The sequence below is a fragment of the Pantherophis guttatus genome, chromosome 3 (genome assembly GCF_059756535.1).
Source record: "Pantherophis guttatus breed Tessera chromosome 3, ASM5975653v1, whole genome shotgun sequence".
Taxonomy (NCBI): Eukaryota; Metazoa; Chordata; class Lepidosauria; order Squamata; family Colubridae; genus Pantherophis; species Pantherophis guttatus.
Genome location: NC_142065.1, coordinates 142,668,628 through 142,684,849, shown reverse-complemented (window position 1 = coordinate 142,684,849; position 16,222 = coordinate 142,668,628). Strand labels below are relative to the sequence as shown.

General features: G+C 43.1%; 1 protein-coding gene across 1 annotated transcript; it reads right to left on the bottom strand.

Annotated features, from left to right (window-relative positions):
* Positions 1-5,046: 5,046 nt before the first annotated feature.
* On the bottom strand, positions 5,047-16,222 carry LOC132709185 (leukocyte elastase inhibitor-like). The gene is made up of 7 exons (XM_060682129.2): positions 15,575-16,222; positions 15,260-15,443; positions 13,756-13,893; positions 12,973-13,090; positions 9,614-9,753; positions 8,656-8,823; positions 5,047-5,812 (listed from the first exon to the last, which is right to left on the bottom strand). Exons 2-7 carry the CDS (start codon positions 15,425-15,427, stop codon positions 5,402-5,404), a joined length of 1,143 nt encoding a protein of 380 aa, XP_060538112.2. The 5' UTR covers positions 15,428-15,443; positions 15,575-16,222; the 3' UTR covers positions 5,047-5,401.

The following is a 16,222-nucleotide window of genomic DNA, read 5'->3' as shown; positions in this document are numbered from 1 at the left end:
AGCAAAGGCTCAGAATGAACAACGTTTTGAAACAAAAGTCAAAGAGAATTGTTAACCTTTCTTTCAACCTATAAATAACAAGAAAAATAAATCAAGGAAACAGCAAAGGAAGTAACAGGCAGCAGAGAGAAAGCAGAGCTGCTTAACTCAGTCTTTGCATCCGTCTTCATGCAAAAAGAAAGTATGGCTCCACCTACCAAAAACATAGCTACAAAAGATAGACTAGAAATAAAAGTGAAAAGAAATTTTTAAAAAATGGTTAGAGAACACCTGTCTGATGTTGATGAATATAAATCACCGGGACCTGACAGATTACATCCTGGAGTTCTAAAGGAGCTGGCAGATGTCATATCAGAACCACTGTACCATATCTTTCAGAAATCCTGGATCATTGGGGAGCTATCAGAGTACCAGAGAAATGTTGTGGACATAGTATACTTAAGACTTCAGCAAGGCATTCAACAAGGTAGACCACAACCTACTTCTTCTTAAGCTAGAAAAAAGTGAGATAGATAGCATGACCATTAGATGGATTTGTAACTGGATGACAAACCGTCCTCAATGCATAGTCCTTAATGGTACTACATCTACATGGAGGGAAGTAAGCAGTGGGGTACAACAAGGTTCTGTCTTAGGCCCAATACTCTTCAATATCTTCATAAATAATTTAGATGAGGGAATAGAAGGGGAACTTATCAAAATTGCAGATGATACTAAGTTGGCAGGAATAGCCAAGATCCTAGATCAGGGGACTCCTACCTTTTGGACCTCAGGGACCACCAAATTGATAATTTTAAATCCCGCAGACCACGGGGGGTGGGGGGGGAAAGGCTCAGCTGCCTTTCGGGCCAGTCTGCTTCTGCGAGGCCTCTGGGTGGGAGGCCCAAGAGAAAGTGCCTGGTCCAGGCACACAGCCTGGAAACTGCTTCCTCTCCAGAAGCTTAGTCAATCTGAGTGAAGGAAAATGAAGACAGGCAGACGGTGGCTTGCTGACGTTGGTGGGAAAGTCGGTCCCATATTCTAGAGCTGTAGTCGTGACAGGACTGGCGCTTTGGTCATCCTGAAGCAGCTCCTCCATCCGGATGCACCGGCCTTCAGGGGAGCTCCCTGCTCCCCATGGTCGGGCTGGAAATCTCCGCCATAGGCGGTGGCATGTGCAATGTGCAACTTTGCAGGTGGCGCAATGAAACGAGGTAATGGTGCTGTTGCGGCAGGGGGTGGTGGTGGCCCAAGTGGGCCGAAGCGGCAGTAGCGATGGCTGGAAGGTATGGGAGTGAAGCGCTACTTGCATTTGTGCGGCATCAGATTCCACCTTCACCGTGGTATATTTGCGCCAGCTGGTGGTGCCAAGGCAGCCCTTGTCTCCTCCTGCTTGGGGCTTGGAGTGATAAACCGCGTCTGGGAAGTACTAAGCAGAGAGAGGCAGCCAGAGTCAACCTTAGCTTTGCTGGCCATTGCAGACACTAGATCGGCCCTCTGCAAACTCTCGTCTCTCGAACAGCCTGGCCAAAATTACTTCTGCTGCTTCAGGGAGCGCTCCTCGAGAGACGAGAGTTTGCAGAGGGCCGATCTAGCACCTGGGCTGGCTACAAGAGAAACGTTCACTCGGCCACATTTGAGACTTCTAGCTCCAATGGACAGGAAAGCTAGGGTTGACCCCAGGTGCTTCTCTGTGCTAACAGGCGGCCAAGCTAACTGACTGAAGGACTCCATACTGTCCCTGGGAGTCAAAGCGCTGAAGCGCGAGCGGCTGGACTACCATCTGCCAGAAATGGTGTAGGGTCTCCAGCTTGGGTGGGGGGTTGGACTAGATGACCTACTAGGTCCCTTCCAATTCTGTTATTCTCTTGTTGTTAGGGAAAACATACCCCACCCCCAGTATATTTTCAGAAAATTTGGGTTGCTTCTCAACCACCTGCCAGAGAAATGGAATGTAAATACAGTAATCACTTTATTTATTGGAAAAAATAAAAGGGCAAACAGAAAAAAGGGGCAAATCTGAAGGAAGTTCACAAGGATTAAAAACGGGTGTGAAATGCTCCCAGTTCGGACCGGATTGGCCGATCCGGTAGCGATGGAGGCGGGTGATTCGAAGAACCGGTACCAAAAATCCCTGCCCCCCCACATGCCCAGCTGAGCCGCACAATCATCAGAGGTTTTTTTTTTTTAGTTTTAAAAGCATTTTTTCGACAAGCTCTTTGGCCAAAAAATGCTTTTAAAAGTAAAAAAAAAAGCCTCTGCTGATCAGGCAACTCAGCTGGGATCGTCAGAGCCTTTTGAAAGCATTTTTTACAACTCTTTGCCAAAGAGGTTGTAGAAAAAATGGTTTTAAAAGTAAAAAAAAAAAATTGGCCACGCCCACCATCACATTACCCCCCCAAGCCACGCCCACAGAACCGGTAGTAACAAATATTAGATTTCACCACTGATTAAAAATAGCAATATTTTTTTATATCTTTGTTTTACAGAGGAAAATTCAAGAACAAAATAATTAAATAATTAAATCTAAAGGATTGCTATCCTTTATAACAAAGGGTGTATGTTCACTACAATTATAAGTATTATCTACAGTGTTTTCAGAACATATTCAAAGCCCCTTCACTTTTGTCACGCTTCAGCCTGATTCTAGATTCATTTTCTCCTCATTAATCTACATTCAGTACCCTGTAATGACAAAGTGCAAAGAGCATTTTAGAAATGTCTGTAAATTTATCAGGCGGAAAAACTGAAATATCACAACTTGGTGGCAGCCATCCGGGCTGGGACACGGTCAGCCTTAGATCCGTGGGGCTGCCCTGGAGCCAGTGAGGGGGCATTTGCTGCCCCGCCCTCTGGGTGTGCCTGGTGACTGTCTTGCCCCTCAGGCTGATTGTGTTCTGAGCGCTTCCCTTTCACCCAGGACTCCAGCTCCTGTGCGTTCATCACTTCCTGTGCGCACACCCAGGGGATAGGCCTGAAGTGGCAGGGGCAGCGCCTCACTGGCTCCAGGGCAACCCCACGGATCTAAGGCTGACCCATTCCAGCCCAGATGGCCACCACCAAGTTGTAGATCAGTACTGTCCCAGCCTTGCAGCATGCAAGTGCTTACCTTTTACCAGGACCAACCACAAATGGAAAAGCCACGGCCACTGGTGGCAGAGTCACCAGCAGTGCTGCCGTTTTCTCCCCCTCCCCTTGTCCCTCCCTGAGCATGAAGGAAGCAAGGAAGGAAGGGGATAGGAATGAGAAGCAGGGAAGGAAGGAAAGTAGGAAGGAAGGAGAGGGGAAGGAGAGGGAAGGAGGGTCTGAAGGAAGTCCTGTGTTAGAACTTGGGCACCAGCACTTGCTGCCTTTTCGCCATCCCCTCCCCGTGGCCTTCTGATGGTCTCCCATCCTCTCGCTGAGGATGCCTAGGTTACAAAGCTGGGTCTCCTCTCAGGGAGAGGGAATGGGCCTCCTTCTGATCCACATTTTGCCCTCCCACACCCACCATGAGCAACCTGGCCAAGGAGAGCGAGCACAGCAGCAGCAGCAGGAGTTAAGAATGGCAGTCTACAAACACAGTAAGGATGGAGGGATATTGACACTGCCTCCTTTACCCCCAAGATGTAATTTGAACAGGGACTCCTACTTGTGTTTGTTCATATTCACAGCTAGTCTTTCAAACTTTCAAACCAAAGAGGCTTGGTAGTACAGTGGTAGTAAAGCACCCTGTTATTAACACCAGCTGCCTGCAATTACTGCAAGTTTGAATCTCACCAGGCTCAAGGTTGACTCAGCCTTCCATCCTTTCTAAGGTAGGTAAATTGAGGACCCAGTTTGTGGGGGCAATAAGATGACGTTGTATAAATATACAAAAGTATGAAGGCTATTGCTTAGCGCATTGTAAGCCGCCCTGAGTCTCCGGAGAAAGGCGGCATATAAATCAAATTTAAAAAAAACAAAACTCTTCAAACTGACATTATAATTTCTTTATCTAATACCTACCTTCAATAAAATCAATGCCTAACAATATATAGTTCAGATTTACTGAGCAGAGACAATTGGACAAAAAATATCAAAAAATTAGTAGATTGAGGTCAGTGGTGATTCGTATGTAAACAATTCTGCATTTACTGAATGATAAGAAAAGTTATACCATAATTCCTCATAAGGTACCATGTTCCTCCAAAAACACGACCACCCCAATAATAATCCCAACCCTATTTTTTGGGGCAGGGGCCTAATATTACCCTTACCCTGAAAATAAGCCTGGGGGAATGGGCGTGGCCAGCAGGAGTGGCGGTGCGGGTGGGGGGGGATTGTCCGGCTGCAGCTGCAGCCCACTGGCCCCTTGGGGCAGCGCAAATACCACTTTTGCCCTTCTCTTTCTGGGTGCAGTGCTTCTACTTGTTGGGCCGCTTCCCTGAAGCCGGCACCTTCGCGGCCAGCCCCTTTGCTTTTCCCCTCTTATTGGGAGGCTCGTGGGATGTATTTTGGCGAATGGGAAGAAAATTGAGGGGGAGGGATTTTCCTGCCTGTCATCCATTCCTCAAGCTCAGCACAGACTGAGGAAAGGATGGCAGGCAGGAGAATTTTCCTCCTCCCATTTTCCTCCTGTTCGCCAAAAAGCCTCCATTCCGAACACTGAAGGTTTGGAATGGAGGCAACGGTGTATCCACAGCAGAGGTGGGTTCTACTTACCTTTACTACCGGTTTGCAATGGGGCCGTGTGTGCTCTTCTGCGCATGTGCAGAAGCATTTTGATGACATCAGGGCCGATTTTACTACTGGTTCTATAGAACTGGTGCGAACCGGGGGCAACCCACCATTGATCCATGGAGCATCCAGCTCACGGAGTCTGGCCTTCTGCACCTCAAAAAAAGTAAAACTGCCTCGAAAATAAGCCCAAGTGTTCATTTTCAAGTCTAAAAGAAAATAAGACTCGGTCTTATTTTCTGAGAAACACGGTACTTACTAAGGCACGTGCCAAATGGCTTTGCATTTCCAAGAACAAAAAAGATGTCACTTTCTGAATTCTATATTATCAATGATTTTCAAGGACAAAGGAGTCTGGACCAAAGGCTCTTACATTATATTGAATGAAGGCCAACTTTATTCCAGTAATTCATGTGTTATTCGTTTTACAAACACCTTTGCTTGATGGCTTCCAAACAGCTCAAACTACAATCCCCAGAATTCCTAGTTAGCTGGAAATTAAAGGAACTGCAGTCAAACACACCTGAATGTCCTAGATTAGAGATGGCTACCCTTTAGAGCGAAGTGTCACATAAAACCTGTTAAAAGACTCAGGAGTTCAAGAAAATTGAAGATGGAAGATATCTGGAGGAACTCAACTTGTTCATGGCAATTCTCCCAAGCACGCAGAGAAATGTGTATATTATAGGAGGCTGGAAGCTGGTTTTATGATTTACGATACTCTTTATGGAGAGGCAAATCTACCAAGGAAAAGTATCGTGTTTGTTGGATTATGACGGATAAAAAATAGGAAAGGATGATCAGCATTAAAATCCTTCCCCATGACCACACAACAAGAATATACACATATAGCAGCAGTAGCTGCTGCTGCTTCAGTGCCCGCTTCATTTACTTCTAGAAAGGACTTGTGAACAATTTTAGACACATGGAGATCCTGAGCTCCTGACATTCCAGACAAATCAGCCTTGCTACTGTCAAACACATCTACTAGCCCCAATGCTGCAAAGTAAGATTCAAGATCATAGTTTTCTTCCAGCTGAAATTTAGGTAGATGTACATTGACGTCCACGCTGGAGTTCATATTTTTGGACTGGGTCCATTCTTGCAGTTTTTCCAAAGTAAGCTGCTTCTCCAGCTAAAAAGGCAAAGAAAGAAAAGTAATCATTTGCATCATTGTGCCCAGGGCCGGATTTTCCTATAGGCTAACTAGGCTTCAGCCTAGGGCCTCAAGATCCAGAGGGGCCTACACAGTGTGGGATTCTGGGTGTTCTAGGTGGCTGCACCGAACCCTTTGTTAAATTGCTGGCTCCCCCGCCCCTCCGCACCACTATTTATTGCCAATAAATAGTGGTGGGCAAGGGGCGGGGGAGCCAGCAATTTAACAAAGGGTTCGGTATTTTTTTTGTAATGTTATTGGCCCCCGGAGCTTCAGCATAGGCTAATTGGCCTCCCGGCTCTCAGCTGATTTGTCTCCGCTGTTTTGCTTCCTTCCAAAGAGTGCTGATTTTTTTTCCCCTAGCTATACTGAGAAACGAAAGTGAAACTGCTTTGCTGTTGCTGCAAGGTTGGAAAATTAGGCAGGCAGAATTCTTTTCTTTTTCCTCACCAAAAAAGGTACGTGCAAACAATGGGAAATTTAGGGAAAAAGAGAAGAGTTCAGGATTTTAAAACACAAAAGAAAAAAAAGCTGTATTTAACTAGGGAATTGTAATAATTGAGATACTATTAATTGTATATTTCTGAAAGCAGAAATGGTTAAGTTGTGGTTTGGAGGAATATATGGGGGAAATTATTTGGTTTATTATTATTGGTAAATATAATTAATGGATTTGTAAGAAATTGGATTGCATGGAAATAATTGGAATATTCATGTTCATATTGATTAATATACAAAAAAGGTAGTTATATAACTAATTGATTTATATTAAAATGTTGAATTTATATTAAACAACTAATATTACATAATTAACCAATGTGAGGATGGATATAAAAATAGATGACAATGGGAAGGGGTATAATATAGAATAGAAGGGAAAAATTGAATTTGATTAAGATTAGAGATGAGGATGAGGGTAATATTGGTTTTTTACAAAAATAGATGAGGAATAAATATGGCAAAAAGGAAATATAGAAATTGTAAATTTAATTGAAATGACTAAACACTGTTTAAATTTGTGAACCGGCCAAATACTCTGTTCAAAGAAAATAGATTGTATGTTTGTATGTGTGTTTCTAATTATTGTTATTTATTCATATTTGTTCTCTTTTATTCTTTAAAGTTTAACAATTCATTCTTTATCTTAATATCTTTATATTTGTTTGGGGTTGGCTTTCTTCCCTTTCATCTTTTTTATTGTATAGCAATCTTTCTCCTCAAACCTACCACCTTTCTTTTCTTTCCTTCTTACTTTCTCTTCCTCCCCCTCTTCTTCTCCTCCCTACTTCCTCTTCCTTTCTCCTTCTCCTTCTCTCTTCCTACCTCTCTCTCCTACTCTAATTTCCCTTCCCTTCCTTCATCCCTCTCTATTGCTGTATCCTTTTATGCATATGGACTACTCAGAGGGCTGAAAAAGTTATTTCTGACTGGTCCTTGCACTTTTGACCAGTCCTCGAACTTACGACTGTCCTCACATTTTACGTTTTTGCCCTATCTTGTCACCATGGTGAAGAAAAGCAGTTGTGAAATGAGTGACATGGTTGTTAAGAAAGCTGCACGGGCATAAATGTGAGGATGGTCATAAGTGTGAGGACCGGTCAAAAGTGCGAGGCCCAGTCAGAAATGACTTTTTTCAGCCCTCTGGGTAGTCCTTTTGTGCATATGGACTACTCAGAGAGCTGAAAAAGTTATTTCTGACTGGTCCTCGCACTTTTGACCAGTCCTCGAACTTACGACTGTCCTCTCACATTTTACGTTTTTGCCCTATCTTGTCACCATGGTGAAGAGAAGCAATTGTGAAATGAGTGACATGGTTGTTAAGAAAGCTGCACGGGCATAAATGTGAGGATGGTCATAAGTGTGAGGACCGGTCAAAAGTGCGAGGCCCAGTCAGAAATGACTTTTTTCAGCCCTCTGAAAAAAGTCTATGCACATAGCCACGCCCACCCGGTCACATGACGAGCTACCCACGCCTACACAGTCACGTGACCAGCTAGCCACGCCCACCCAGTCACATGATTGCCAAGCCACACCCCCAACTAAGCCATGCCCACAGAACCTGTTGTTAAATATTGAATCCCACCACTGGTGAAAGGGCCTCATAAGTGGAATAGCCTAGGGCCTCTTTCAATCTAAATCCGGCCCTGATTGTGCCACAATATTTCCATTTCAGCAAAGAGAAACTTCTTGCTGAAAAACAGAACATCTCTCACTTCAGTATGAATGAATTTGCAGAGTCAGAGAGCAAATTTCTCTATCCCAGACATGGTCTTTCACTACGGGAAACAATAAAAATATGGCAGTGAACTAATTGTAAGAGGGTTGGTGCCTCATGCTAAACTATTTGAAGCTTTAACAGATGTTCAGATGGGAAAAAATTAACGCAGAGTTTATAGCATAAACATTATTAGAAGTAAACATAGATTTTTTAAAAAAGTATTTTCAAGCAAAACCGTGGTTGTCCTTTCCAAATGTAACATAAAAAGCGTCTATTTTATAGATACCTTACTGTTTACTATTTAAGATACTATTTAAATCTAATTCAGATCTAATCTGTTTTCAGCTCTTTCTCCTGAGATGGTTAGGGATTCATAGTGTCTGGTACAAAAATGAAGAAAACTCTTAAATATTTTCTGGAGATCCCCAAAATAAGGCAGCCTCTCTTCAGAACCCAACTGATATATGTGGAGCCACTCAAGGCATCACATAAGCCACAACTTTGTCTATGCGTATGGGTGTCCTACCAAGTATTCATGTAATATTTAGAATAATTTTGTTTAGGACAATAATTTTATAGCAATAGCAGGAAACAATAGAATCACCTGTTCTAGGCCTGTGGAATTATCTTCAATGTTGTCAGGCAAAAGGATGATCATACTAAGATCCTTTCCCTTGTATGGCAGTTCCAGCACACAACACTTGCATTCGGGGATATAACGAAAAGGAAGTTTCTCTTCCATAAACATCATCTTCACATTCTTCTTTTCTGTCTGGATTATTTTAGGAGTATTACAGTGAGGAGTTTATCAAACAACAAAGAAAGAAATCTTCTGTATGTATATGCTGAAGTTGATAGAACTAGTTCTGGGAATTGAATCTTTGCAAAACTATATTAATATATAGCTGTTCTTTGGAATTATACAACTCTATTAAGCTAAATGAAATTCATTTCCAGGTAAGGATAAACAGAACAGCTAAACCAACTTAAAAAATAAACCAAGGGAAAAAACCTACCTATAGTACAAAATAAAAATTGCTTTACTGTTTTCCTTCGTGTGTTAGGAGAAATAGACAAGTGACCCACTAATTTCAGTAAAGTATTTCAGAATGGAACTAGGTTTAACTTATGGGAAAGTTGAGATTTGTAACTGGTGATTAGGGTCAAAGGAATTGACATAAGGCTTCAAAAGAGCCCTGGTGGCGCAGCAGACTAAAGCACTGTTATTAACATCAGCTGCCTGCAATTACTGCAAGTTCAAATCTCACCAGGCTCAAGGTTGACTCAGCCTTCCATCCTTTCTAAGGTAGGTAAAATGAGGACCCAGATTGTGGGGGCAATAAGCTGACTTTGTATAAATATACAAAAGTATGAAGGCTATTGCTTAACGCATTGTAAGCTGCCCTGAGTCTCCGGAGAAGGGCGGCATATAAATCAAATTTAAAAAAAAAAACAAACCTACAGGTAAATTAGGATTACGATGCTTCATGAGAGTGGCTATTGCTACACCTACCTAAACAACAAGCTGTTGTTACAGAAGATAGACAAAAAAAAATATTTACCTTATTTAGTCTAAAAGGCTTGTCTTCAGTAACTTCTTTAAATGGCTTTGCCCAATTGCCTTTAAAGTAGACAGCATTCACCAAAACCAATTTAGTCATTTCATTGATGGATCCTTCAGATAACAACTCAGGGATTTTACCTTGATGGAGAAATTTTATTGTTAATTAGCTGTGCAAAGAACTGAGACTTAAATAATATTATCATATCAATGAGATTAATCTAAATGCACTTCTTAAATGTACATTTCCCCTCTGCAATTATCTTGTAAATATTTGTCTTTAAAAAAAAATCCCGAATTAGCAAAAGCTGCTGTAAATGGTACTGGCCATTTCTGTCATGTGGCTCAAGGTGCCACATGACAGAATCAATCCAATCAATCAATCAATCAGAATAGAGCTGGAAGGGATCCTGGAGATCTTTTAGTCCAACCCCCTGCTCAAGCAGGAGACCCTATACCAGTGATGGCTAATCTTTTTGCCATCACATGCCAAAACGAGGGGGGGGATGTGTGTGGCATACCCATAATTCTATGTGCCCCACCCCCCCACGCATGCGCGGGTGACCCCCACCAGCGCTCCCCCCACTTTTGGCACGTGATGACATGGTGCACCCGGTAGGCCCGTTTTTCGCCCTCCCCAGGCTCCAGAGCCTTTCTAGGAGCCTGTGGAAGGTGAAAATGGCCTTCCCCATCCCCCGGAGGCGTCCTGGAGGCCAGAAACAGCATGTTTCCCAATTTACTGTGGGCCCAGAAGGCCTGAAAATCAGTTGGCCGGCCCGCACATTCACACTAGAGCTGAGCTCACATGCCCACCGATATGGCTCCACATGTCACCTGTGGCATATATGCCATAAGTTTGCCATCACGGCCCTATACCATTTCAGACAAATGACTGTCTAGTTTCTTCTTAAAAACCTCCAGTGATGAAGCAGCTACAAGTTCTGAAGTGAAGCTGTTCCACTGGTTAATTGTCCTCACTGTTACGAAGTTTCTCCTTAGTTCCAGATTGCTTCTCTCCTGGATTAGTTTCCATCCATTGTTTCTTGTCCTGCCTACAGGTGCTTTGGTAAATAACTTGACCCTCTCCTCTTTGTTACAGCATCTCCATGGTCACATGATCAACATTCAGATGCTTGGCAACTGACTCATATTTATGACGGTTGCAGTGTCCCGGGGTGATGTGATCACTTTTTGATAAGCAAAGTCAAGGAGGAAGCCAGATTCACTTAACAACTAGGTTACTAATTTAATAAGTGCAGTAATTCACTTAACAACTATGGCAAGAAAAGTCATAAAATAGGGCAAAATTCACTTTATAAATGCCTTAGCAAAATAAATTTTGGGCTCAATTGTGGTCATATGTTGAGGACTACCTGTATCTCTTGGGAGATACTTTAAGGGCAAGGATACATTGTGTCCTATGTATCTGTGGGTTGTTCTCTCAAGCTTAAATTCTTTTATTAGTTTACTTATTTATTTATTTATTGAATTTATATTGCCGCCTATTCGCACATGGCAACTCAAGGCAGCTTACAGAATATAAAGCCTCATATAAAAACAATAAAACTAATAAGAAGAGTCATATAATAATATAATAAAATCACCCCTACCTCAGCGATAGCACCTCACACGAGCCATTTAATGGGCTCCGTCCTGCTTTGGATTCCCCAGGCCTGCTGGCAGAACCAGGTCTTCAGTGACTTCCGGAAGAGTGCTAGAGTGGGGGGCCATTCTAATCTTTGGGGAGATGATGTTCCAGAGAGAGGGGGCCACTACAGAGAAGACCCTTCTTCTGGGTCCCACCAAGTGTATCTCCCTAGAGACACACATTCCCTGCCTCCCCGCTCTGATGGGTCAGGTAGATGTGATCGGCAAGAGATGGTCCCTCAGAAAACTTGGTCGCAAGCCATGAAGGGCTTGAAAGGTGACAACCAGCACCTTGAATTGTACCCGGAAGCAAATCAGCAGCCAATGCAGCTCCCACAGGTGAGGTGATACAGGGGTACTGAGCTCTGCGGAACCCCACAAAGCACTGAGTGAAGGCTGGATCTCTCCCCTCCCATCAACACTGATTGAGAGTGGCCACAGAGGAAAGAAGTGGACCAGGATAGCACAAGGCCTCCCATTCCCATCCCCTGAAGCCGCTCCAAGAAATTATGATGGTTGATGGTATGAAAAGCAGCTGAGATTTTCCCGAAAATAAGACCGGGTCCCTAAATAAGCACTAGGGCTTATTTTCAGGGAGAGTCTTTTTTTTCCGATGTATAAGAGGCCCACTTCTTCTGCTTGCTCGCAGTGGGGCAGGAGGCCATGCAGTGTGCCAGTGCCGCTGCCACAAGGCAGGAGGGATGAAGCTGCCCCATGTGCCCCGCATGGGTTTACCTCAGGGCCCCCGCAGCCAGGCCATGCCCCAACATCTACCTTGCCTCGTGGCCACAGCACCAGCAGCCCCGTCTAGCAGAACCCCGTGTGGCTGCCAACCCCCTTCTTCTGCTTTCTCATGGCTGGGGCAGAGCAGGAACAATGCACTGGTGCCACTGCTGGGGCCATGAGGCAAGTTGGTGTGGGGCAGGTCCATCACGCCAACTCGCCTCTTTGCTGCGGCACCACGAGCAAACAGACAGAATGGGCAGGTAGCCATCTGCACAGGCTCTTAAGTAGGGCTTATCTTTGGGGATAGGGCTTAGGCACGCACATAAAAAACCATGCTAGGGCTTATTTTTGGGATAGGTCTTATTTTCAGGGAAACAGGGTACACAGAGGGATGGGGAAGGGGAAAAGAGAAGTGAGGAAGAGAGGATAGAAAAGAAATAAAGGTGTTGACTTCCAACTCCCTGGGTTGCAATAGAATAAAGCATTAGCATTGAACCTCAACTTTTACTTTTCTATAATAGTATAAACTAGCCCTTTCTATAAAGACGAATCAATCTAATCAATAAGTATCTGTGAGTTATTCTCAAACTTCTTTTTCATCAGACTTGTTATGCAAACCCAAAATACCTTTTATCAAGTTACGGACTGCTGACTGGATTAACCACTGTAGAACCAGCAGTTCTGTAAATTTAACGGCTGCAAACTATTATTGTGTTTTCTCTTTTATCAATTCCTGAAATTGGTATTTTATGGCAGCATTATGGCAAATAAAAGTAAAGGTTTGACTATCATGTAGACCAGGCTGTCAAACTCATGGCCCGTGGGCTGGATGCGTCATGCTCTGGCCATGCCCATACGTGGTTTAGCGAAGGGGGGAAAGTCCAGATATGTCACGTGACACTACCATGATGATATGAGTTTGATACCCCTGAGGTAGACCCAAGAAAAAATAAAACTTTAGTTGTTATTTTTTTAAAAAAATCTCACCTTTAGTCTGCTTTTTAACCCATTGGTTAATTTTCTTTTTTGCCTTGTCTGGAGCATTTGAGAAATCCACTGTGGATAATTTAGCTCCATACATATTCTGGGTGCTAGTCGAGAAATCCTAGTAAAATGAGACATATAATATCCATAAACGATAAAATATAAAATTATAGAATAAATAGAATTATTATGGATAGCAAGAAGGAAAGTATTAACATTTAAAAAATAAATAAAATAAACAAACAAACAAATAAATAATCAACCAATCAACCAACCAACCAATAAATAAAATTGTCTTCAATCAATTAGAGATTCAATGGACCTGTAAAACTGCATATTTCAAAGCAGTGATGTTTCTCCACCTGGAGAAACAATGGGGTGAGGTGGGGGAATTTTTAGCAAAATACCAAGTTTTCCCAGAGAGAGACACCCAGATTAAGAGGTTGTGCAGTCCCAAACTGGAGGGGGTGGGGGAAGAGGTTCAGGGAAGCCACACCCTGGAATCTCTCAGGATAGAGTAGGTTAGATGGTTATAACCTTCATTTGGCAAGATTCTGTCCATTAGGTGTAAGAAAATGAATGACTGGATATGAATGGATCTCACTGTATCATTTTTGGGTCGGGCTGACCATAGCAGACCTAATTAAGAGAGATTAAAGATTCACTTAAAGCAAAGGATAACTGTATTGATGAATATCATAAGCTAATAAAATTTGAAATTGATCTATAAAGCCATTCTGATGACCCATACATTATTGATGTTTATTTATTTAGCAATCTACTTACAGACAAAAAGTTGAAAGTTTTTTCTCCATACAATCTATTAGCAAGTTTCAGAATATAGGGTGCATTGCTCTGGTTAATTTTAGAATTAAGAGTCTGAAATACTGAATGAAGATCTTCAACTCCATCAAAATGAAGTGTCTGCATGGAAAAGATAAGTCCTAATTTAGTACCAATAAGAACTGGTTAGTTCAGAAATAATTTTGTCTAAGAACAATGGAGACATTTCAGAAATCTACAGATTCTCAGGTAGAAAGCATACATAAGCAAACAGTACGATGGACCACTCTCTGCAAACTTAGGTTTCATCTTAAAAGAGGCGTATACAGTATCTAAGATTAATACAATGGGTTATACGTATACGAGGAAATAGGGATTTATCAAAGCCTGAATGTGTTTCCCATATATTCTGTTTTAGGAAAGTAACTAAACAGGTGACTTTATTCAAAATTACCGTAGGGTATCAGCTACAAAATCCACGTAGACTACAGCACAAAAGAAACTTATATGGAGAAGGAAAAAGTTGAATATTAGTCTGATTTTCATAACAAATGGTTTTTTTGATAAAGAATAGCAAGAGGGTAGACAACGTTTCCTTTGAACGCAACGGAGAGCATCAAAATGTTTATTTCTTTCCCATTTGCACATTTAGTATAAGGGGCTGACACTCTGTCATTTGGAGACCAAAATATTAATTTCCCATAGAGGCTAAACATTTTTTGGGAAGGAGCTTTTGCTTTCATTTATCACAACCAACTACTGTAATTGGGTGCTTGAAAATTTCAGCGTAGCCAACAATGACTTGAGTCTATATGCTGAGTTTGCTTGAGCCAAGGCGAAAAAAGAGGACATTACTTCTTTGTATGTTTTTGTATATCAATTTTGTTCTTACATCCTTATTCCATACAGGTTGGATTATGTGTGGAAAATTAAACCAAGAGTTTTCAAACTTTCTCAGAGTCTAACCTGTCAGTTAAAAATACAATTCCAAGGACCTCTGATCAATAGGCCAACTTTAGTGATAGAAAAGTGGCTACCTACCTTCTATCTCTCTCTCTCTCTCTCTCTCTCTCTCTCTCTCTCTCTCTCTCTCTCTCTCTCTCTCTCTATCTATCTATCTATCTATCTATCTATCACCTACCTACCTTCTCTCTCCATCATTTCTCTGTCTCTCCATCTCCCTTCTTCCCTCCCTCAGCTACTGGCTAGCTGATGACAGTAGCTACCTGACTATCTCTATCACTTATCACCTATCTATCACCCTTAGTCTCTTGAAATTTGTTTCTTCAGCAGATCAGTAGTAAAACTGATCCTGTCTCTTACTAACTTTTTGGAAGTCCTAACTAAAGCTGGCGATTCACTTAATACATTTTAAGACAATGATTCATCCCTAAACTAGAGGCGGTTTTTCCAATACGCAGCACTTAAAATTCCACTCTCCTTACAAAAGAGCCGCATTTCCTCGTATTAGCAGCCATACTAACGAGTCAGAAAAATACCTGCTGACCTTCAAGAGTTCCGAGGCTGTGTTACCGCGGGCCCCTAAGGCGACCATGGCCAGGGCGGACGATACACTGAGCGGAGAAAAGAAAACGTTGCCGGTTGGGTGGGCTTCCGTCAACTTTTGGAAAAGATCCAGAGCAAACTGCGAGTTTGCATTAGCCAGTTTATCCATAGCGACGAAGGGAAAGCTTGAAAACAAGCAAAACGAAAGAAAGAAAATTACATCTGACGCAGCTTTAAAATCATAGCGCCAATCCCGAGCAACGGACACCGGAGAGCAAGCGCCAGCTTTAGACGGCAACCAGCGACCCGCCCTTACCTGCCGAGAGGAGACCAGCGCCGATGCTGGTGGATGCGCAGAGAGCCACAGCCGCGCAGATCCCGGGTCTTGGGGGTGCGAGGAAGGGAGCGCTGGGGGGGCTCTGGAACTGGCGAGGCGGGAGCGCCCTGGGACTCCGACCTTCCCCGAACCAGGCAGGCTTCGAGAGTTGGAAGGCTTCCGAGGGGCGAGAGGAGGAGGAAGGGTGGGGTTGCTATCTATCTGTTCACAGCCGCATAATGCCTCCAATATACCCACTTAGCCCACCCGCCACAGCTGCACAAGCTCGCTGAACGGAAAGGGAGGGAGAGGAGAGGCGAGGAGGAGGGGGGAAAGGGGGGAAAGCGGGGGTGGGGGTGGGAGGAGAGGGAAGGAAAACCGAAAGTAGCAGCAGAAGCCAGACGGGGTTGAGAAACCTACAGAAGAGAACTTGCTCTTAAAGGCTCCAATATATGTGGTCTTCTCAGGAAGCCAGGAAAGCAAAGGCTCAGAATGAACAACGTTTTGAAACAAAAGTCAAAGAGAATTGTTAACCTTTCTTTCAACCTATAAATAACAAGAAAAATAAATCAAGGAAACAGCAAAGGAAGTAACAGGCAGCAGAGAGAAAGCAGAGCTGCTTAACTCAGTCTTTGCATCCGTCTTCAT